Source organism: Harmonia axyridis, chromosome 2 (assembly GCF_914767665.1).
Source record: "Harmonia axyridis chromosome 2, icHarAxyr1.1, whole genome shotgun sequence".
NCBI lineage: Eukaryota > Metazoa > Arthropoda > Insecta > Coleoptera > Coccinellidae > Harmonia > Harmonia axyridis.
Genome location: NC_059502.1, coordinates 34,541,413 through 34,565,219, shown reverse-complemented (window position 1 = coordinate 34,565,219; position 23,807 = coordinate 34,541,413). Strand labels below are relative to the sequence as shown.

General features: G+C 33.6%; 2 protein-coding genes across 10 annotated transcripts in view; both read left to right on the top strand.

Moving 5' to 3' along the window:
• Positions 1-23,807, top strand: part of LOC123673514 (serine/threonine-protein phosphatase 2B catalytic subunit 3-like) — a 220,792-nt gene that overhangs the window by 70,125 nt on the left and 126,860 nt on the right. The window lies entirely within an intron of this gene.
• Positions 4,717-7,254, top strand: LOC123673513 (piggyBac transposable element-derived protein 3-like). The gene is made up of 2 exons (XM_045608037.1): positions 4,717-4,948; positions 5,167-7,254. Exons 1-2 carry the CDS (start codon positions 4,929-4,931, stop codon positions 6,983-6,985), a joined length of 1,839 nt encoding a protein of 612 aa, XP_045463993.1. The 5' UTR covers positions 4,717-4,928; the 3' UTR covers positions 6,986-7,254.

The window sequence follows — 23,807 nt, the reverse complement described above, 5'->3', positions numbered from 1 at the left end:
TCATTTGCTGCACTCATTCAATTCCTCAGCGTAGTGGTGTTGCCTTGGGCGAATTTAATCCTTCATTCACAATTAAATGTTTGGGATTTAATTAATGGACTGGCAATTATGAATTGGGAATGCTTTTTAAATTCTTAGGAGAATAGAAAATGTCAAGAACTTATCAATCGATATACATGCAATTTCGATATAAGTTTTTGGCAAACGAAAATAACTGATCATTCCGAAAATTCGATAAGACATTATGAATTGTTTTGCAGGATCTAGTGCCTCTTTCGTTTGAAGTCACTTCCAATTTGTTTCATTACGTAAAATATTCTGAATGAAAATTAAGTTTATAATTATATTATATTACTTTCTAGCAAACTTCTTCTTTGAATAGGTTTCTTCGACAGGAATAAGAAGAACAACAAGCGTTTCGTTTGTTTTCACAACTTCAGAGTCTTGGTTAATAAAACAGTGAAATTCGAAATGGAAAGCGACTCTGTTTAAATATTTATTCAATTCGCCTTACTCAGAATGGATTAAAATTGCTACCACTTCGTTCTTAGGAGATGAAAAGAGAGACAAAAATGAGTCATTTGATCTCACGAATGCATATTATTCAGTCCTGCATATTCTATACTTAAATCTTTAACTCTTTTTTCAGATATATCGTTCGTAAATTCATCCTTATTAGTTTTGTCTTTTTTTCGTTCAATTTTGTGGATTTGAGAACTAACGCTCATATTCTTCTTGGCCTTCGAGAATATTGTTCATTTTTCCTAATATGAAACAATATTATTACAAATTTTTCGAACGAATGCTATATGTACTAGAATCGTACGGTTTTCACTTATAAAGTAGTTCCTCATATATTATCAGTTGATAAACATCAGAAGGTAGCATTTCTCATCGACGTCGAAAATCCGGTGGGATTGTGAGGAGAAGGACCATAGGGACGACGAGGACCGGACACGACCGAGCATTATGTTTCTGATATTTAAAAAATCAGGGATTGAGTGATTGTTCCTCCTAGCGACATCGAGTGGAGTTTTCTTTGCTACGCTCAAGTCGGCAGCATCTTTATTTCATTGACAATATTAATTTTTAGAAAGGTATAGAAATGAAGAATTTACTGATTTAATTCTATTCTATAAAAAATATAGAAAGGAATTTACCTATATTACATAATTGTTCGTTTGTTGTCAGTTACATTGTGATGTTTTATTAAGTATGTTTTTTTATATATTTTACAGGCTTGAAAAAGGGCACAGCCCGAAACGTTGCCTATCATATGACAATTCTACATAAACAATAAATATATTCAGCATTAACCCTGAAATCAAATTTCACCTTACAATGGAATGAAGATTGACACTTGACACTAACATCTCTTCAGTCTTTTGAACGGGTTTTTCCTTCATCGGTTATAGTTAACAAGGAACTCATATTTCATTTTCTCTTAGAAACCTATGAATCATATCTTATGGATACAATCAAGAAGATATTTGTGTCATAGCAACCGTAATTTGTACAAATTGTTTCCAGTTAATTACGATGAAGATGAACGACTTCTTGGTTATTATTTTTGATGATAAGATTTTTTATTGTTCTGATTATTTATTTTTTTTGGAGCCCCTATGAAATTTCTGAATTCAAGCTTAGAAATGTGTAGATAACCTATAATTCGATGAGAAATCCACCGGTCCTCCTCTTTTCAGGAAACCAGGAAAGTTAATTGAAATAACAATCCGTCTCGAAAATCATATTGAAGAAGATTGAAGAAATTCATATATAATAACTGTGTCACCTGTCAAATGTGGACTTCATCATATTCATGGGACAGATGTCAGACAAACTATATGTCATTTCAAAGCTTCCCATTACTCTTAATAATTCTCTATCGTTGGAATTATATGCTGCAGAATCCATATTCATATAGCTTGTATGAAGGTTGTTTCTATATTGCAGACACAAAGGAAAATGGAAAATTCATTGAATAATTTTAAGAAAATAGTCTAATAAACATGGTCTCACACACGCTTCGCTTTTGAGATACTCCGCATGGAAATATTTTATTACATAGCAAAAGTTGTAAGAAGTATATTACGCACGACAAGAAAAAGTTATCGCGAAGCATCGAGTGCGTAATTGTCTTACAACTCGTGTTGTGTACTATACTTTTTCTACGACCGCATGAATTTCCATAAAAACTTAGGCCAAATCGAAAACCGGTGGCAAATCGTGACACAATTACGAAACGTCAAAAAGTTATCGGCTACGAGTGCCTTTTGTTATTCGTTTTCGTGACAACTACTAAAGGTTTAATCCTATTGGTTATTCGCCGTGCGATTTACTTTACAGATGCTACCGTACCGGTTGTTGATCGTGCTCATTGTTTTTGTTAAAGTGAATCGCATAGTGCTTAAATAGACAGCTACATAGTTTTCTGTAGGGTAGTAGAAAATAGTTTTTTATGCAACAAGTGCAAAAAGTGAATGTTTATTGCACTCGACGTGAAATTGTCCGACGAGGCCGTTAGGCCGTGTTGTCCAACTCGGCCTAACGGCCTCGTCGGACATTTTCTCGTCGAGTGCAATAAACAATTTTTGCACGAGTTGCATACAACATTTTTTCTACGTTCATGCAAAAAGCAAAAAATGATTTATTGAGGTGCGGCACTAGGTGCAGGAAAATGAAAAGCGCAACTTAAATACTTTATTATTGATATCGATTTGCATTGAAACAGGAACTAATACGTTGCGAACAATTTAACTCAAACTTTATTTTTACCCTCAATGTTGAAAGTGAATGAACAATTGGTGCAATTTACAATATGAATATGAATATGAATAGTGAAGTACTTTTTAAATCCACTTCTTGATTTGTTACTGCTGAACACGTAGTAGTACTTGGTAACTGTACATCGTTATTTCCTTCAGGCTGAAATATTTGTTTGTCATGATGACAGCACGTTGAAGTAGAATGACAGATGAGTGCAATAAAAACTTTATTGCACTAGTGCAATAAAGAACTTCTTTTTCCACTAAATAAAGTCCAATAAATGTATTAGTTTAAGCTTTGCATTGATCCTAGTTGGACCATTTACGGTTAAAATCTCATGTGAATGATTAATGGAACGTATACATTAATTTCGTTTAGACGGAAAATTCAAATTCAATCAGATAGCCATCTGTGACGATTCGTGAAAAATTGTTCGTATAAAACGTTTGTATTTTTTACCGTTCAATACGAATATACAATAAAAGACGGGAGTTTTCATCTGAAATTCCAAATTTGGCCCTCGTACTCCCTATAATAGGAAATTAAACAGAAGATGTTCTGGCATCCTTCAAAACCATCAACCTTTTACTCAAAACATTTTTTCGTAAGATGTTTCCTTTTCAATATTTTTGACTGATTCAACTCAAATAAATTACCTGGTATTGTGCCTATTAATTTTAGTTCGAGATTGTATTTGATACCCTAAAATTTTCAGAATTCAATTTTGAATACTGTGAAATGTGGAAAATGGAATACAAAATTTATCTACTATTGAGATCAAAATTGTCAGAGCTAAATGCAAATATTAAAAAATAGATTGCAATATTGAATCATATTGATATGAAAATATCATTGCGTTTTCATTTCATGTCTTGTGAATCAATTAATCGTTAACAATATTCATATCTATTGAATGAAGCGAGATGTCTACAAGAGGTTCAGTTAGTTGAAATGAAGAAATAATGCAATCAAACCATTTGTAGTTGATTCAAATCATTGGATATGTTTTGTACAAAGAAAATTCAAGAAATGAAATATCTAATAATGAGAATAATTTATCACAATTTCATAATGCAATGAAAAAGCATTCCTTCGGAATTCCTTGAATGGAATGATACCCGAAAATTAGAAAGAATTCCTTGAAATGAATCAATGTGAAATTATGAATATCATTACATTCATGCATTTCAAACAAAGCAGCTATAAATATCACAAAATATTATTATTTCCTTATGTCTCCATTCTTGTTTTGTATTTCTTAAAACATCTGCATTATTTCATCATGAATTATTGCCATAAGTTCTTGAAATGAATCGCGAGCATTTTCGCATTGCGTTCACAGGCATGTCATTGTGGTAAAGTGTATCTTGAATGAGCGAGATTCGGTATCTCATTATTTCTCGAACTCTTTTTTTGCAACAACGAATTGTGTGAACATGGTTTTTTTTAGAGTTTTAGATGATGAATTCAACGATTTCGTTGTACGTATATCACGTCCACGGAAAAGTCATGGAATTAGAATTCGAATTAAAAATTTTGCTGGATATTATGAAGTGTTTAGGTCAAGGTTTCGACTAGGTTTCCGAGTTACCAGTAGATTATTCCGAAATCCGAAAAAATCAAATTGTCATAACTCCATAACTATGAGTCCGGAATATGAACACATGCGTTAGGCACATACGAAATTAGGAAGTGAGTGATGTTGTCTGCTACCAACTCAGCTCAATGATTTGACCAAGGCCGCAAGGATTTTTTGTGTGATTTTTCGAATTTTAAATGCTAATCTTGATCTTTAAAATTTTTGTTTATTCCTATTTTATAATTCGAGAATTCATAACTTAGTTTTTATCAATAATTTATTTTGAAAAGACATACCTTTCATTAATATTGAAGAAAATTTTTTGGGGAAAGAGTCACCTAAAATTCCAAACCTCAATTTCGCGTTGCTCTTAACCCATTACAGCCCCGTGGCAACTTAAGTTGCCACGGCGCATTCGACTACATTCTATGCGCACGCGCATAGATATTGAAGTTCCATTGGTAAATTCCGGTCATGTGATATGTCCTGTCTCGAATAGCACAAACGTCAGTCAGATATTGTCAAACAGTGAGTTAGTGTATAACGATTTATTCAGAGCTCTTGAACTTTTTCATTCACCATAATGGCCGTCGATGAGAGATTGTAAGTATTCTATTTCAATAATGCATGCACATTTGTATTTTTGTACCAGTTTTATTCAATATGAATTCAGCAGTATATTTCTTCTTCACAGTAATATTTTCATGCAATATTTTGCTTTTGCCATACGGGCAAAGTTTGATGGCAACTAAAGTGGCCAACGGGAACACGTGACAACGGTTTCTGCAATATTTACATTTCTTACTGAATGATTTCGACAGGTATACTCGTGGAAGATCAGGCACTGGATTACTTCTTCATGAATTAATTGACCTTATCGAGAACGATGAGGACATATCAGCCACCAATATAGCCATATGTCCACCTGATGAACTTCCTGGTGCAGATACAGATAAGGACTCTGATTTATCGGATGAAGAGGTAGTTGGAGATTTTGACCACCTTCCTGCCCGTATATTACGCTCTCAGGTGGAAATGCAGAATCCAGAAATCGATGATGATCACGGCAATCCAGTCGTCCAAGATGAGAACCATTCAGAAGAACCTAGACCGACGACTTCTTCGCAGACAAGAGTAAGAAGCACCAAACGTAAGCGTCCCACAGAACGTACTTGGAAGCCGAAAATGAATGGGTTATCTTCAAGTATTCCTGAACTTGAATGCGAATACCGACCGGTAGCAGAAGATCTTCTGAAAGAAACGGTAAAAAGCCCTATTGAGGCTTTTAGGGCTTACTTCTCGGAAGATTTATTGAGTCATATCGTAACCGAAACTAATCGTTATGCTATGCAGAAACTCGTTCACAACCTGAATGCCACTGCTGAAGAAATGATTACATTTGTCGGAATTATGTTGATGTCAGGTTACCACCCTCTTCCATATAGAAGACTCTACTGGAAACAAGATCCAGATGTTCATTCGCACTTAGTTTCCGATGCCATCCGTCGAAACCGATTCGATGAACTGATAAGTTTTATTCACCTTGCCAACAATGAAAACAATGATGGAAGTGATAAAATGTACAAGGTCCGACCTATTTTTGATCACCTCAACAACTCTTTCAAACAAATCAGTCCTGGGCCCACTATTAGTATCGACGAGAGTATGATTCCTTATTACGGAAGGCATGGGTGCAAACAGTTTATTCGCGGAAAACCTATCAGATTTGGGTTCAAGTTATGGGTTGCCGCGGATCCATCTGGATACATCCATCATGTTGAACCCTATTGTGGAAGTTCAACTCGTCTTCCAGAAACTGGACTCGGTCAAGGAGGTGACGTAGTAATTGGACTTGTAGACCACATGAAATTGTCAAAGGGTATTCGACTCTACTTTGACAATCTTTTTACATCGGTTGGGTTGTTGGAAGAGCTTAGTTCTAGAGGACTTGGTGGAACTGGTACTCTGCGTGAGAATCGCTGTAGTGTTTCAATGAAACTTCCAGATAAAAAAACGTGGAAAAATAAACCCAGAGGTGAAACATCCACCAGTTCTTCAGGAGATATTTTAGCAGTCCGTTGGAATGACAACAATGTTGTTACTGTACTTACTAATTGTGATAATGTACATCCTATGTCAAAGTCAAACCGATACTCCAGAATTGAAAAGAAGGTCATTTCTGTCAAAGTACCAGGTCCTATTGCTCGTTACAATAGTAACATGGGTGGAGTAGATCTTTCTGATCAATTTTTGGCTTCCTACCGAAACAGAATCAGGTCGAAAAAATGGTGGTGGCCTTATTTCTCTTGGACTGTGGATGTATGCAGCACACAAGGTTGGTTACTGTATCGTCGCCTTGGGCATGATATTCCTCTATTGGATTTCAGACGTCAGTGTGCTATTTTCATTCTGAAGTCTTACGGCAGTCCTCCAATGGTAGCAGGAGTTCGATCATCTCTAGAGTTCACACCAGCTCTCGAAGAAATAAGAAAAGATCGAACAGATCATTTCATCGAAAAAGGTGAATCCAAGTATCGCCGTTGTAAAGTATGTGGCAGGCGTACAATTTTTGTATGCAAGAAGTGTGAAGTTCCTGTTCATCCTGATGAGTGTTTCAAAATTTTTCATGATGTAAAATAATAATATTTTATGTAATTTCATAGGAAATATTATACGGTTGAATCACAATAGATGTATACGATTGATATGCTAGTTTTATTGTACTTTGGAAAATTTCTTCATGAATTATCCCAGTGGCAACTTAAGTTGCCGCTTCATAGTAACTCTCCTGCATGTTCGATCATTATTTTTATAACACAATATCACTTTTTGAGTCTAAATAACTCATCAGACAAAGTTTCAGTTGAAAATCTTCACGGGGGAATTATGGGCTTTAATGGGTTAATATACAATTTTGAACTATCGAAATCTTAAAATTTCGAAAATTCAGAGAGAATTTGTGTTATTATTTATTCGATTTCTTTCCAAAAGTTGTACTGAAAAAAACACACCTAAAGCATATGATCATTTAACACATTTTATTAATCATCACACTTTAAATTTTATGAAGTTACAAGTCGCAAATTTTGATTTAATGCACGATATATATCTACTACATCGACATGAACTGTTAATAAGTGTTCCAGGAAAATGAATGGGTTCTAATGAAAAAGTGATTGACGAGTTTGAAGCCAATTTCGAAAGAGAAGACGAAAGCCAAATAAAAAAAAAAGGATTTTAACTGGTTAGACCCAACACTTATCGGGCAAAGTTAATCAAAAAAAATTAATTTGTTTAATATTTATCAGGAGAAAAATTGAATACTGAAATACATACAAGTGCCGGAATGAAGACTAATGAAATAAATTAACTTGACTCGAATAATTTTAGAGCCAGTGTAGATTATTGTACCAGATAATTTCTACAACTGAAACAGATATGTTCGAACATCCGTTATCGTGGTCGTGGTGCAATGTTTTTCAGTAAATTTGTTTTTAATTTTTCTAAGAAATAAGAATAAACAATAAAGATGCGAAAGGGACACTGATAGTAGCCAATTGCAAAACTGATCGAATTCCACATCAGAACTGTTTTGAGAAAAATTAAAATATTTAACACAAAAATCAAATATAGTCTTATATATACAGATTCAAATACTCAGTATTTCAAGATATTTACATAAACAATTGCTAAACGCTTTGTGGATTTTGCTGATGAATTGGATACGATGATATCATTAATTATTTTGCGTATTTGAAGTTTCGTAAAAAGTTATTGTAAGGCTGAACTTAACTTCAAGCAAAGAATATCTATTTACCTATTTTAGGGCCAATTTTTTCACATGCGAATAATTTTAAAGTGGTACATGATATTCTTTGTGGGTTTGATGTTTTTCATTTGAAATAATGTTTTTCCATAATTCTTTACTGTGAAATTAATCAAGGATCTGACATGGTACCTTAGTTCTCAATGAACCACCCTTGGAAAGTTGATGCAACGAGGATGATGGAGAACCAATTATAAATTTATTGAGAGAAAATGTAATTGAAATGATTGTGAACTACTGTTTTAAAATTCAGAGGTAAATAACCCACAGGCGGCAAATCTGTTAATCCGCCACTGGAACTCTTCCCTGTTGTTCCCATTCAAAGCTATCAGTTGTCACACACTCGTCTGCCATAATATCAGCGAAACGTATTGTCCCGGCAATAACAACCATAACCAATATGTGATTTGAACTAATTGAAATCTGCCGAACAGACATGCAAATTAGAATTACGTGGAATAATGTTGGCCATTTGATGAGGTGGATTTAAACAGAGCTTGCATTGGTGGATAAAATTCAATTTAACATTTGATTGAATTCCAGAGGCCGCATATTGCGTTTTTTGCGATTTTAATGTTCAAGGATTTATATTTATTCAGTGGCGACTCGTGAGCTATGACAAATGTATACTTTGAAATTTCTCAAAAATTAATGGAATTACAATTATGATGAACTAGTCCATTTGAAATAAAATTGAATAATAGTATGTTCTATCAGTATTTTTATATGGAAATTACTATGTTTTATTTCATATTTCCATCAAGTAATGACCAAATCAATTGAAAATTTCATTCGATACTGTTTCGAGATTTTGGAATCTAAAGTTAATGAAGAAAATTATTTGGTCTTTTAAGCTCAATTAGAGCATGAACGACGAGTGCTTATAAGCTCTCGACTTCACGACATTAAAATCTCCATTGTTTTTCAATATTTGATATTTTTTTAAAATTAATGGCTTTGATGAGGCTATCAATGCAAGATTGTTATTCTCAATAGACACGCAAAATTTCATCCCGATCAGATCTGCTGTCGAGGAAATATCAGGAATTTCTTTTTCAATATTCTTCTTGAATTTTCAATAGTTCTTATGTAGCAATAAGCTCGAAATTTTTCCCGGAGTTCAAATTCATTATTTTCCATCTACAATCTCATCCTCATAGGTTTTTCCATAAATGAATAATTGTAATTATATAACTTATGTTTTCATGAACCAATAGAATTCGTGTATTTCCCATAGTTATGGCGTATTGATAAGTGAATATACTACTTGACGACGTGGTATAGTTGTTCTGGTGTTCCGCCTCCTGCCATATTGGGATTATTTCCATAGTGACATTATGGACGTTCGCCAAAAAAAAAAATGGAAGTTAGGCTCAGTGAAATGTCATTGAATTATTAAAATGCCAGTGCTTTGATTGAAGTTGATGAAATTATTCGTTATGTAATCGTAACGAATGCCAACACGAGCATAGATAATAACGCAGCTCTAGTGGTTTTTCTTCTTGTGAATCAGTGTGAAAACGACTATTGCCTATGCTCTGAAAACTGAAAAATTTCCGCAATATTTGTTTTGAATTTTTCTGATTCTGGTTGAGCGACCAACATAAAATTTTGCATGGAGCTTCGAACTATTACCATTTATTCTAAAAGCAGAATTTGTTCTTCATTGAGTACATAGTAACAAATCTATTCGGAAAATTTCAAGTTTATAGGTCTTTATGTTCAAAAATATTCACGATCGATCGGTTGGAAGGAGATAATTGAATTTGACCAAGGATGTATCATCATTTGTGACAATTTTCGGATAAAAATTCGAAAAATGCAGACATTATGTGATTAAGTGTTGAAGCGATCTGTTTAGTGAACGACCGCTCTAAAAGAAATATAAATCTCAATAGTATATCGCAAAAAATCGGTAAACCGTTTCCTCTTCGAAATGAATTTTTATATTTTTGCTGATATAATTTTCAGAATCAAAGAAAACGTCGACTGTGATCATTGCCAAACCTTTCCCAATGAGCAATATGTACACGTAAATATTGATGCTTTATCTGATTAGGTTTTGGTTTCATTTGCGAATGAAATTCATAACACCCCGGTATCATGTGTACTCACGATACCGATTCTCGATAATTCATAATAATTTCCATAGTATTCGATATGGAACATTATTAAATTACTTGTAGAGATGAACACTGCTGCCATTACATCGTGTATTATTCAGGCAATTACCTATTGCGTAAAACAATCATTGCCAAATTTGAAATATTTTATATGCTATAATTTTCATGGATCGTCGACAGTGTTTTCTCTGTAGTCCATTAATTTTACATGTTTTCTTTTATTGGAACTTGTCTGACCAATTTTCTGGCTTGTTTTTCGAAATAGGGCAATATATTTTTCACAATTTATAGTATGCATTTGTAACATCCTACACAAAGCATGATCAAATGACTGCGTTCTTCTCTTCTCGATCTGTAAGGTAATTCATTTACAATGAATCGTATAATATAAAACGACAGATATTAAGCTTAAGCTATTTTATAGATTAAGATTATTAATTTTCAGTGGAATCTGAAAATTTTTAAGGGAATACTGGAAATGAAGGAGATAAATATTCGCCTTCGGCTACAATCCTCAACATATTTCCTTTTAACCTTTTTTGAACGCTCGTTTCCTGAAAAGATTGCTCCATTTTTTCGTCACAATGTCTGCAAGATTCTATTTTTGAGCCAGGAATGGGCTCAAACGATAATATAGCGCTAGACCTCGATCCATGAATTCTTGATGCCAAAATCAAGGAATTTAGTTTTGAAAAATTATTATTCACCGAAATTTAATACACAGTATTATAAAACTTTGATTTGTATTCTAATGATTGCACCTATACTTAATGAAATCTTCTGTACCACTAAGTCCTACTCCGAATAGCTACGGACTTATTATTTTTGTAATATTATTCTTTCAATACTTATGAGCTATTTTGTTGTTCAATTACACAACCTAGGTGGCAACCAAGTTGGCATTCCTGGGTCTAGCAAGCAGAAGGCAAAAATTCGAATCTGAAAGGAAGCAAAAAGTTCTTTCATTTCGCCAGTCACTTTTGATTCATTATTCTGGATAATGAATCTTTGGAATCCCTCATAAGTTCCCCATAAACATCACTTATAGAATACACTATAATCTTTATGATGCAGATAAGAAATAATTCTATGTATTATGTAATAGTAAACCTCACCTGTACGTGAGAGGTTCAGTGAAAAATACCGGATGTTTCATTTATTTGCTCGGGGAAAACGCACATTTATTAAATATCGTTCTTAAGAGAGAACATCACCACGTGACTGCTCAGTTCGAAATGAAATTGAAGATACCCGTATTTCTTCTCACAAATCACTGATTTTTATGGACTTTTTTGAACAATAATCTACATTGTAGTATTTCAATATTTTTAATTTGTGAATGCAAAAAAAAAAAATGATTTTGGAAAATTTTAGATTTTCGCAAGATATTCAATTGTTGATATGGTAAACCTACATTCATAAATATACTCGTGAAGTATTTTTTTGAAGGGAAGTAGGAATTGTTGTAATATTCCTTAATTCTACTGATCATTCAATCATTCTAGCAATACCGCACCTTATTTTTATTTCTTCTTCTCTGTGAAAATATTGACAGGTCACGAGAATGTTGCGTAGTGGTGTTCCCTCTCAATACTTGTTTGTTTTCCTGATCAAAGCCGTTATTATCAGAAATGACAGGTTCTGTATTATGCGCTTATTCTCTAATCATCTGGATGAACTAATGATGTCATCGATTTACTCTTAGGTTTACCCGACAAGGCCGGTCAGACTATGCCATCGGCACAAACGTACCTACATGCTCTATGATTTGCTTGAAACAAATGTAACTCTAATCACATGTGGTCAAATTATCTTCTTGAAACGGTGAATTACACGAGAGTGCTGCTGCAGACTCGAACGCTTTAGCTTGAATCGTTTAGTGGGCGGTCATTATGCTCCTAATGGAAACTGCAGGTAACCCCCATCAACTCATTTACGCACCTGAGCAATACCCGCCATTTTGTAATACCGTGGAAATGACGAATGATTTCATGAAGGATTCTTCGATGTATTTATTTCAACGAAAATACTTTTGAATTGTAAAATACCAAAAAGCTGCGCTCTCGTGATGTTTCACGAACAACGTCTCGTGAAGAAGTTCGTATAATCGAAATATATTGTCTCTGCTCGAGACGGTATTCGTTACGATTATATGACGAATAATTTCAATACCTATAACCAAAACAATGCATTTTTATAATTCTATGACATTTCACTGAGCTTGACTTTTATTTTTTTGGCAAACGTTCAAGAAATGGAAAAATGGAAAATGAAATGGAAATGATCCCAATATGGCAGGAGGCGACACATCAAAACGATTATAACACTTCGTCAAGTAGTATATTCACTTTTCAATACGATGTAACTATGGGAAATTTACTGATTCTATTGGTTCATCAGAACATGAGTTACATATTCACTAAGATATAAGATAAATTACAAGATCAAAAATAAGAAAATGTAGAGAGCAGATTTTAAGTGCGAAGAACGAGGAAAGATATTTCCACATCCAATACTAAATAATTATGTGCATGAGATTGTATAATATACTACCTAAGCAGGTATTTAACCGATATATCTGATATACTCTGTGTCTGTAAAGTATGAATCGAATTCATTTTTAGCTAATCAGACCATTTTAAGAAATAATCCTGAAACACGTCTATTTTTGATTTCAATTTATCGTATTTTGAAAAAGTAATCTAATATACAGGGGGAATCACTTTCGAGTAATGACGTAACCGTTTTTTTTTCAAATGGAACACCCCCATTTTGTCTCAATTTTCCGATTACTCTAGCTGAGCTGATTCCAAAAATGTATCATGTATGTTGATTCCAATTGGTACAGGGTGGACAAAAATAATAAATTAAATCTAAGCAATAATTGAAATATTCACGAATACCAAAAATATCGTAGTACTAAACTGTCATTGAACACCAATTAATTACTAAACAAATAATGACATTCAACAAAAAACTAGACGACTATGTTTTTTTCAAATTGATAAGAAATAATTCCTTTCATGGTCATGTGGTCTGCTAGACCACATGTACCAAACATGTTTGGAAACAGCCCATTTTTATTAATCTAAAAATGTTACAAATTACAGGGTGTTACATTTAAACCAATTGTCGCTAGACAATGAGTATTTTTGATAATATTGTTAATTTAACGAATGAAGAATGTTATACGTTACTTTATGAGCACATACAAAACTATTGTATTTTTGTCCACCCTGTACCGATTGGAATCAACATGTGATACATTTTTGGAATCAGGTCAGCTAGAGTAATCCGATAATTGAGACAAAAGGGGGGTGTTCCATTTAAAAAAATTACGGTGACGTCATTACTCGAAAGTAATGCACCCTGCATATCAGATTATTATTCCAAAATACGGTAAATTGAAATAAAAAATCGACGTGTTCCATGATTATTATTTAAAATAGTCTCTTTAACTAAAAATGAATTTGTTCCATACTTTACGGACACAGTGTATAGGTGAAACAATTTAAAATTGAAATCACAAAACTAATTGTAGATATTGAACCATATTCTCTTAAGGAATTAATTCATGAAATATTTTTTCAGGTTTCAATTATTGATAAATTTCTTACATTTTTGAGTGTTTTCTCATTTCATTTGTATGTTATTTGTATTGCTTGCATTTTGTATTACTTTTATTACGTTGATAATGGAAATAACGATTACGTTATCATTAATTGCACATATACGGAAACATTACTGATTTGAATTATTTTTTTTTCTTTTTTCTGTTGTAACTAGTAATTCTCACTCAATGAAGAGTTGGTAGTAGTAGTATAATTTCCATTTCCTTAGCCGCATTTTCAATGGATTGAAAAACCTTATGAAATAAAATAATGAACAATAGTGAAAATTTTGTAGTGTTTTTCCTTCGAATCTAAACTAGATCGCAAAACAAACCTAGTCTACCTCCCTTGAACCCTTCCAATTCGCCTCGTCCAATTCACGCCCCCCGATTAAAATCCATGCCGATTATTTCCTGCATTTTTCAGAATCCAAATTGCCCCAAGACACGAACCTCGCGCACCTGTTCCCGTCATAATTTCATGCACGAAAAGCTCGCCACAGGCTATTGTCGCGTTATAAAACCTAAATATTTTACACCGAACCCTGAGCAGAATCGGTTTTTCTGTACTTGCCCCCCGTTAATTTAACGAGTGGATGTAATGAAATATTTCGGGGTCGGCATTCCGTGGCTGGTTTCGGCAATCAGTTCTCGTGAATCAACGCTCTGCTCTGTTTCGGCTTATTTTAATATGGAAATGGTGTTGATTTCGATACAGGGCTGGCCAATGCGTGAACTTCATTTCTAATATTATGTATGTATTTTTTCCTACAACTGCTATGGAAGGAAGCGTATTGTTCATAGCATAGTCAACTTCAAAACTATGTATTGCTCACACTGTGAGAAATATTATTCCTCACGGCACTTTGCTCACACCTCGCTTGGTAGACCAATGAAATTTGGCTTCTGAGTCGTTTCTATGGAAACGCAATAAATTAGCACATACTGTCAACGAAGGTAATTTTGATTTGAATCCAGTCCATTACTTGAATTATTGAATTTTGTGCAGTGGTAGGAAAAGTATAGCCTGCAACATGTGGAGAAAGTCCTTTTCTCGCTCGTGTGTTAGCGGCACTCACTTTATGCCCGCCACTCACGAAGCGTTTTTTCGAGCGTTTGGTAGCAAGCGTTCAAGAGATTCCAGTCGGGCAGTCAAGTTCATTCTCTGATTTACAGTCGTGCGGCTGTGTACCGAGCTGCCCGACTGTAAAATTATCAGAACGCCTGAACATGGGCGCATCGTGAGTGGCCGTCTTTACAGGCTCGTGCCACAAACTTCCACATTCGCAAGAAAAGTTGAACTTTCGCCACTTGTTGCACAATATACTATTTCCTACCAAACACACAATGAGCATAAACCTAACCTAAAATAATAGATAGATAGATTTATTCATCCCAAGTATATACAGATGATGTCAAAATAGTGTATGTTTACACGTTACAAATTGCACAATACGATACAATCAACGACAAAATAAACAATTTTTCGTGGGAATGACTAGAATTCATGGGACAGAAACTGATCCATCGAGTAAAATATATTTTATTTGAGCAACCTTCTAATTTTTTCTTGAAGGCATTGTAATGTAGGGATGTCAGGCTATCCAGTAGTTTGTTAAAGAGTTTTAGACTATTATATATGTGCATGTTTCTCGTTTTCTCCAGTTTATGTGAAGAAGGTACATATAAATGAATATGATGTACCTTACCTTACTTGATGATGCCTCAAATGGATTATGAGCTTTGTCCATTGTACTGCTTCAACAAACTTATCAAAAAAAAAAATGTACTTCACTTATAATATGAAAGTATCCAAATCGAACCAGCGCAAATAAAAGAAAGACCTCTCACCACGTGCACGACACAGGACTGGGGTCGTTGTCGTCCTGTTAGGTGGCATGGCAAAATAAATCAACATTTACTATGTAACATTAACGAAAGGTAACATTTTGTATATTTCTGCGATGAAAACTTAAAATGCATTGTTAGTTTTCCATCAATATTGTTTGTACTTAGCTTATGTAATGTTGAAAATATAATGGGATTTCAAACTTATGTAACATTGTGATTTCAGTTTGTTCAATAGTTCCAAATGTAACATTGCACTCACATTGTTCCCAGATAGTTTCTGTTATGTTGCATTTATAATGAACTTTCAAGGCTTTCAAGGCAACATTGCACTTGAAACTTAATCGATAGCATGCTTTTTAAATCACATACAACTTGTCAGTAGTTTCTTCAGTTAAGTTACAAACTAAATATGTATATATAGCAATGAGCTATATGCACTATTATATAATCATTTTACGATGGCAAGCCATACATAATATTGTGGCAGTATTTTGTAACATTACATGTTTAGTGGTAGCTCAGCTATAGTTTGAACCCCAATTGGGTAAATGTGGGATAGTAACCTATTTTTTGAAAGGACCATGCACCTGAATGTATGAGAAGTGGTTACCAGTTAATTTCAAATGTTAATATTATTTTTCGTGATATTTTATGAAAACGACTCTTGTTTGTACTAGGAAAATTATCCACAATGGCCAATATTCTGGGTTCAAACGATTCATGGTGAATTTACAAACCTTACTAAACCAAAATATCAAAGCAGTTTGATGTTCTCAACTGTCAAACCATCGACAACAACCATTTAAACTTCTCATGCAACTAAAAAAACACCTGTTACTCACCTTATGATAAAAAGTTCTTCTAGCATAAAGATTAGTCTCAATCCAAATTCAGAAATCTGGCATCGTGGGATATGGTTTACCAGCTACAAATAACAACAGATTTGTTCTAGTGAAATGCAACTCATTGAATGGTTGGAACACATTTCCTTCATCCATTGGACCTTCGATCTTGGACAGTTCCGACATTTGCAAAGTTTTGGCTGTTATTTGAGTAGCCAACACTGTGCAAATATCGAAATGGCCCAAGAAGCTGCATCTACCCTGATGTAGCCTACTCAAAAGACGAAATAATGGTACTCTAGTTAATAGAATTTTTCTGTTTTCGTTCAACTTTGTTCGACATATGTATATTATTATTGATAGAATGCTTCGTATTAGATTTCAATCCTTCAACATGAATTTATGCTTTATAAGCAACCGAAATATCTATCAAGTGGATAAGTTAGGCATATTAATTATAAATATATTCTTACTGCAATAGGGAATTCTTCTCAAATCAGGTTCACTAGATGGTACTCAGGGTTGAGATAAAAAACTGTGTAGAGTTTCTTGGTGTTTATGTTGATTCTGATCTGGAGGAATCATGTAGACTACTCGAATAAAAAATTAAATTCTACCATCTATGCAATCAATGTTTTGAGAAAGTCAGTAGATGTATCCATCCTGAAGATCATTTATTTCTCTAATTTTCAATCAATCTTGTCGTATGGTATTATGTGCTAGAAAGGCAGTCCTGCTTGACATGCCTATTTGTGAAACAAGAAATGGCTTTAAGATCTATGCTAAACATGAAATACAGGCAGACGGGCAGGGGTGTTTTTCGGGATAAAGAATATTCATACTTTCAAGGGCTTTATGTTTACAATTGTATAAAATTTCTTATACAACACAGAGAGTTATTTGATAGAATTAGAAATAAGAATAATAAAACTAGGAAGGTGAATCAACATCTGTTTCCCATACATAATCTCACACTTACCTAGAATAATGCAATGTATAGGTGCATTAAATTTTTTGATGCTCTACCTAAACATTTTCGTAGTATAACCAATGAGAAGGCTTTTATTAAAAATTTGTATTCATTCATCATGAACTGTGAACCGTATAATGTACAGGAGTATCTTGACTACTGCAAATGTAATATATATAGGCCATAATTGAATTGAATGTATTCTGACATTTTTTCTGTGTTACATATTATGTATACCATGAAATGAATAAACCTTATCTCTCTATTGCTGTGAATGAAATACAAACTTGGTCATTATAGGTTTCAATCATGATTTTTTCAAATGACCTGCAGAATAATTCACATTCCAAATATGACTTTGTTACAACTGCACAAAGCAGTAACATCGCCTAGTAACAACAACAAGCTTGTAAATACCAACAATCCAATGCAAAATATGATATAACTTATATAAAGTTTGTGCTTTTTTCTATTCTTTGATCATTTGCTCCTACTCTAACCTGATCAAAAATTATCGCTATCTCTGTTTATCTAATCAAAGTAACAGATTTGTTGTCTTTTTCTATCGATGTAAACAGCAGTTGATGTTGATATATGGTGTAAAGTAAACGAAGGATTTTAAATTTCAACATTTATTTTTTCTTTTTGAGTCGCATCTTTGAAAATATTTTAGATCGATAGAACAGCACACCTGACCAAAATACCACAAATGCCTTTTCCACAGGATTTGATAAACCATCAATCACATTCTATGACTATGAGAGGTCACTAATCTTCATCAACTATGACTTTTAGTTTCTGAAGATTACAAAATCAATTTCAAAATGGTGTTGCATGAATTGATATTACTGTGAATAAGAGAATGTTAATTGTACTTGTACAATTATAGTTAGTAACATAGTTAAGACATGATGAATAACACCAATGTGCTCTGATCTGATCAGATGTTGAATGAAGTCAAGATATAGTTCTTTGCCTGATTGTCACCAGAATTCTTCAACTATTCCTACAAACTTTGAGAATAAGAACTGAAGTAATCGTTAGCAACGAAAACAGAAATCGTCCATTTGGAAAGAATATTCGAAGAAGTTCCTTCAGATTGTTGACCTTCTGTTGTATCCAACAGTAAAGTATAATATGAAATTTTTATCTTTCTCATGGACTTCTACAGATACCTCTTTCTTCGGGTTCGAAACTTTTTATTTCACCTCTTCATTGGTTGAATTTTTCTTTAGAACATCGAAAGTTTGAAGGCGTCAAGTTAAGAAGTAATCTGGATTGTTCGAAACAGCTCAGAGCAAAACTTCGAAATGGCTCAAAGCGACATTTGGAGGAGAAATCAAGCAGTAATGCTGATGCGTTAATTCTTTAATTTGAATGAATGGCTTTCGTCAAGATGAAGAGATGGACATGATAAGAAAGGTCAGGTATTTTCAGATGCATGGCCCCCGAGGCCCCAAGATCTCGATTCATTTGATTATTACACCGGATTTTTCAATTATGAAGTATATCATTGCTGTTATTAGATTTCGAAATGCCGAAAATTGGTTTAAATATAGATACTTACTCTTTATTGAGTATGTTATCATAATAATTGTAATGATAATAATAGCACTTTATTCCCAATCATGAGATAAAAGTGAAGCAAGTATAAATGAAGAAAAATAGTGTCAAAATAACATTCACCTGCCACTCAACAGCAGAAATCCTCTATACTATATGGTTTCAAATTTAACACAAGGTGAAGTAGATTTCCTTTTCTCAAATAGTTACTAATTATTTTATTTTTCTGATTGCATTAGGCAGTCTATTGAAGAACTTTCAACATATCTATTCATGCTGCTTTTGTGTTGAATTTAATTCCCATTTTGGTAAATTATATGATAATGTCCTTACTGTGTGTTTTATCTATTTTATGATATGGAAGGAAATAATATTTATTTTCATGCATAAATAGTAGACACTTCTGTATATGTATAGCGTACAATGTTGAAGTACCATTTTTTCCTGAAGAACCTCTTACTTAACTCTATTCTTCTGAAGCACAAATATAAGCATTTTTCCCGAACCATGAAACGTGCTATCAAATCTCATTTTGGCCTCTATTATTGCATAGCATAGTGTTTTTAACACTTTGCATCCAAGTCTTCAGAAATTATTTCAAAGGCATAGATTTGCTGTCCCTAATTTTATTCATTCATTGAGGTAATTGGTATGCTGCTTTCAATTCAATTTTTCATCCATGTAGAGTCCCAGAAACTTGGTGGACTCAGATGTACTGTATTGAATATTGAAATATGATGTTTGATTTCTCCTTTTTCAAAAGCTTCTTATTAGAGGTAAACCATGTTTCTGTATGTTTCAAAACTTCCTGAGTCAAAATATTGAGGGTTGGCCAAAATGAATCGATAACCAGCAAATTGGTATAATCGCCGACATAACTCACATTTGTACTTTTTCGCTGTGAAAACTGTAACTGAAATCATTCACCCATATCAGAAATAATAATTAATTCATAATGAGAAGGTGAAGGAAAACATCGCACATGACTCAGTACGTCGGAAAGTTATTATAAATAGTTCAGAGTTACACCAGTTGATCTATTGAATTGTAAACAATTCTCCTTTTTCTACCTGCATCGTTATCCTTTATAGCACCAAATTAGGAAAATGTCCTATTTTTTGTTGGCAGCTTATTGTTTACAAGACATCCCGTAATTATGTTTTGTTTGAAACTTGAAATCTTCAGCATCATAATGTCAACGTCAAATTCCCATACACCTACAGCCGCACTTTAGCACACCCTCACTGCCTTAACTAAGACGTATTGGTTATTATCGCTGTATCAGCATTAACAGTTAAATTAATCAAGATTAGACCGATACGAACGCATAGACCAACTAATCAATGCTTCCTGCTTCTGGTAATGGCCATTCATCTTCGTTCATATATTCGGCTGGGATTGAGCAACGGTGCTTATCGAGGCCTTAAATGACCATGAGATTGAACATTGTGTTCACGGAGCATTTTCTTGGAATGTTTTTTCTGGGTGATAAAAAACAATACTATTACGCACGACATAACCTGCGTGAAATTGAAGATTAGAATGATATAGTATTTTGCGATTGTAATGAAAATATTTACCTTTTTTTCGAGGAAAATGAAATTCCAATTTGAACGCAGTTCGTAGTTTTGAAGAATTCGAGTTATTTTCATCGAATTTTGTTTGTCACTGATTTATTCTCAATTACAAAGTAATTTGTTATTATTGATCACATTATTGTGTTTTTCCAATTAGCATTTCCTGGAAAAGTATTTGAAACGTCATTCCGTAATTGAATTTGAATAGCAATGAGAATTTTTTGTAGGATTGATAGGGACAAAGTCTCAACCGAGCGAAGTATAAGCCTACATTTATACTTGTCTACTTTTTTCCAGGGACCCTTTGTGGTCAGCGAACTTATCGTTTTGTAATTTCAAGAAAGTGCACTGAGGTGTTAAAGTAGCAAGTGCACTTCACGCATTAAAAGTTTTGTGAGTCCAATTTATTCACTCTAATGTAAACGTAGCTTAATTCGCACGAGAAGTAGGAGTTGAGAAAAATACATATATCATAAGAATACAAAAAAATAAGGAAAGCACTGACCTGAAGTTATAATCTTTTTGGTGCTTGTTCATTTATGCGTCAATTGAGCCCTTGGAGGACAGAAACAGAGTTCTGTGATCTTAAAGGGCGCAATTGGCGCATGCTTTTTCGATATTTTGATTGAATATCCTATGGTTCTGATGACAAAATCAATACGAAATTCTCACAAAGATTGAAATGTTATTTTGATATACAGACAAAATTTCAGCTTGGTTGGCCGGAACTGTTATCACTGAAATAGGATTTTTTTACGATATTATGTTCGAATTGTTTATTTATAATGATATTTATCATCACAAAATCCTGCACGATGTTTGAAATGGTAATTCTATGTAGACACGGAAAAAATCTAATCCCTAGCTGTTGTCAAGTAAATATTGGGTATTACCGAGGGTATTACTTTTCAATAGTTTCCTCGAATTTTCTATGGTTCTGATTATGGGATCAGTTTGAATTTTGCATGAAGTTTGGAATTGTTATTTCGTATTAACACCCAAAATCTGATCTCCGTCGATTTTGTAGTCATTTTGTTAATTTCTTTCTATTATTTTCTTCAATTTTCGAAGGTTCAGGTAATATAATGCACTCATTATGAGATTTTGCAAAGAGCTTGAAGTTGTCATTTTACATTCACATGTAGATTTTCATCTCGACCGAATCTGAGGTGTCGAAATAATTATAAAAACAAAATTTCGAAAGGCCATATAAGCAGAAACCATAGGCGGAATTCGCCGTTCGAGTTTTGGTATGCTAAATATAGAAATTGAATAACAAAAAAAAAATTTTTTTATGTCTATAGTTTTGTTGCCTTTTGTTTCAGTAATAAACAATAAATTCATAAACAATCATAATTCACTCATAGGGATTTACTATACCTTGATTCGTTCTTGAGTTACATGGCGTTTCTGAATATATTTCGCTATATCTAGGTTTCTGTTCGAGATATTCGAAAAATTCCACAACGTCTTTTCAGCAGGTTTAACTTGATATTGAAACTACTTGACTTGATATTCAAGCTATTCGACTTGAGCTTGACTTGATATCAATTCAAGTTCAAGTAGTAGTAGTTTTTCAATGTTAAGTCATGTACATAATAAATAAATACTTGACTTGACATTGAGAAACTACTACTTGACTTGAAGTTGAATTCAAGTCAAGCTCAAGTCAAGTAGCTATAATATCAAGTCAAGTAGCTTCAATATCAAGTTAAACCTGCTGAAAAAAACGTTGTGGAATTTTTCGAATATCTCGAACAGAAACCTAGATACAGCGAAATATATTCAGAAACGCCATGTAACTCAAGAACGAATCAAGGTATATGTGATCTGCTTTCTGTCATTTCGAAAAAAGTGATCGGATGTCTTTGTTTTTTCTCTGAGTCTTATGATTCTTGGGATGCTCCCAGTGAGCATGGAATTTGAGACGCCCTGTACTATGTCTTTCATTATTCAATGACAAAATAACAATAACTAAACGTCAACGTGTCTCTTATCGTATGAAATTTTCATTTTATAAAATATTTTGAAAACTTTTGTAATAACGTTCGCCCCTCTCAATATAGTACGCTTTGTATCTCAAAAATTGGTCATAGCAAGGCGAATTATTTTTGAAATTATAATATTGTACTCAAAATAATGAATTATTTCATATTGAATATTGTTTGACTCACCCTGTATATGAGAATAATTTTTATGGAAAGTTAGTTTGAAATTATTACCATATGGGTGAGCAATATTTGTTGCGTAAAAGTGTTTCATTAAAATTGTTTTCCTACGAGAAATATTACTTTGAAAAATGCCATTTTCTAACTTTTACACCCTGTATTTTGAAATACATAGTCATAGAAAAAATTGTGCCTTTGGACTTTCTTGTTCAGGAGGTCATATTCTACAACATCCGAAAAATTAACCGGTGACAATTCTTCCATCAGGCTTTTGCCTGGTCATTCCCAACATATTAGTAGAAGAGGAATTAGGATCACATATCAAAAGATAAAATATTCTTGTTTTTTCGACCAGAGCAGTTAGAGTTTCTCCACTCACAAGAACTAAGTATCCTGAATACCGAAACATTTTATTTTGTAGAAGTTCAAATGGATTTCTGCAAGCATTTATGCGAATCTTTCGATCTACCCATTATCTTGGCATCCATCTGAAATGGATCCTAAGTACCTTCTTGCGAACATTCGAATTTCCAGAAAGATTTCATCACCTTCTTCTTTATGTGTCAGGCAACCGTCGTCTCAGTGGAAATCTACGTTCGAGAATTTTCGAGATTGTTCATCCTTCATCCGAAGTGACAGTTGGGGTTCAAAGAAATACAAACGCTCTAGTTTTCCCGTTACTTCTTCGTGCCGTAACTCACAGAAACGGATTAATGAGCACTCTTCTATTTTTGAGACGGGGGAAGATGGAAGTTCTGATTGCACGTCTTGAAATTATTTTCTCCGGCCCGATCTTAGTTCGCGTCAGAAATTATTTAATTGCTTTTACTGAAGTCAGCATGCTTCGGATTCTCGTTCATGGAATGTTTGTTTCGATATTTGCGACTGAATTTTAATACCGATTATTATTCGAGTTCGATTATGATCGTTCA

Coding starts and splice junctions, on each gene's coding strand:
- LOC123673513 (XM_045608037.1), top strand. CDS start 4,929: ATGGCCGTCGATGAGAGATT. Junction 4,949..5,166: donor ATGGCCGTCGATGAGAGATT/GTAAGTATTCTA, acceptor TGATTTCGACAG/GTATACTCGTGGAAGATCAG.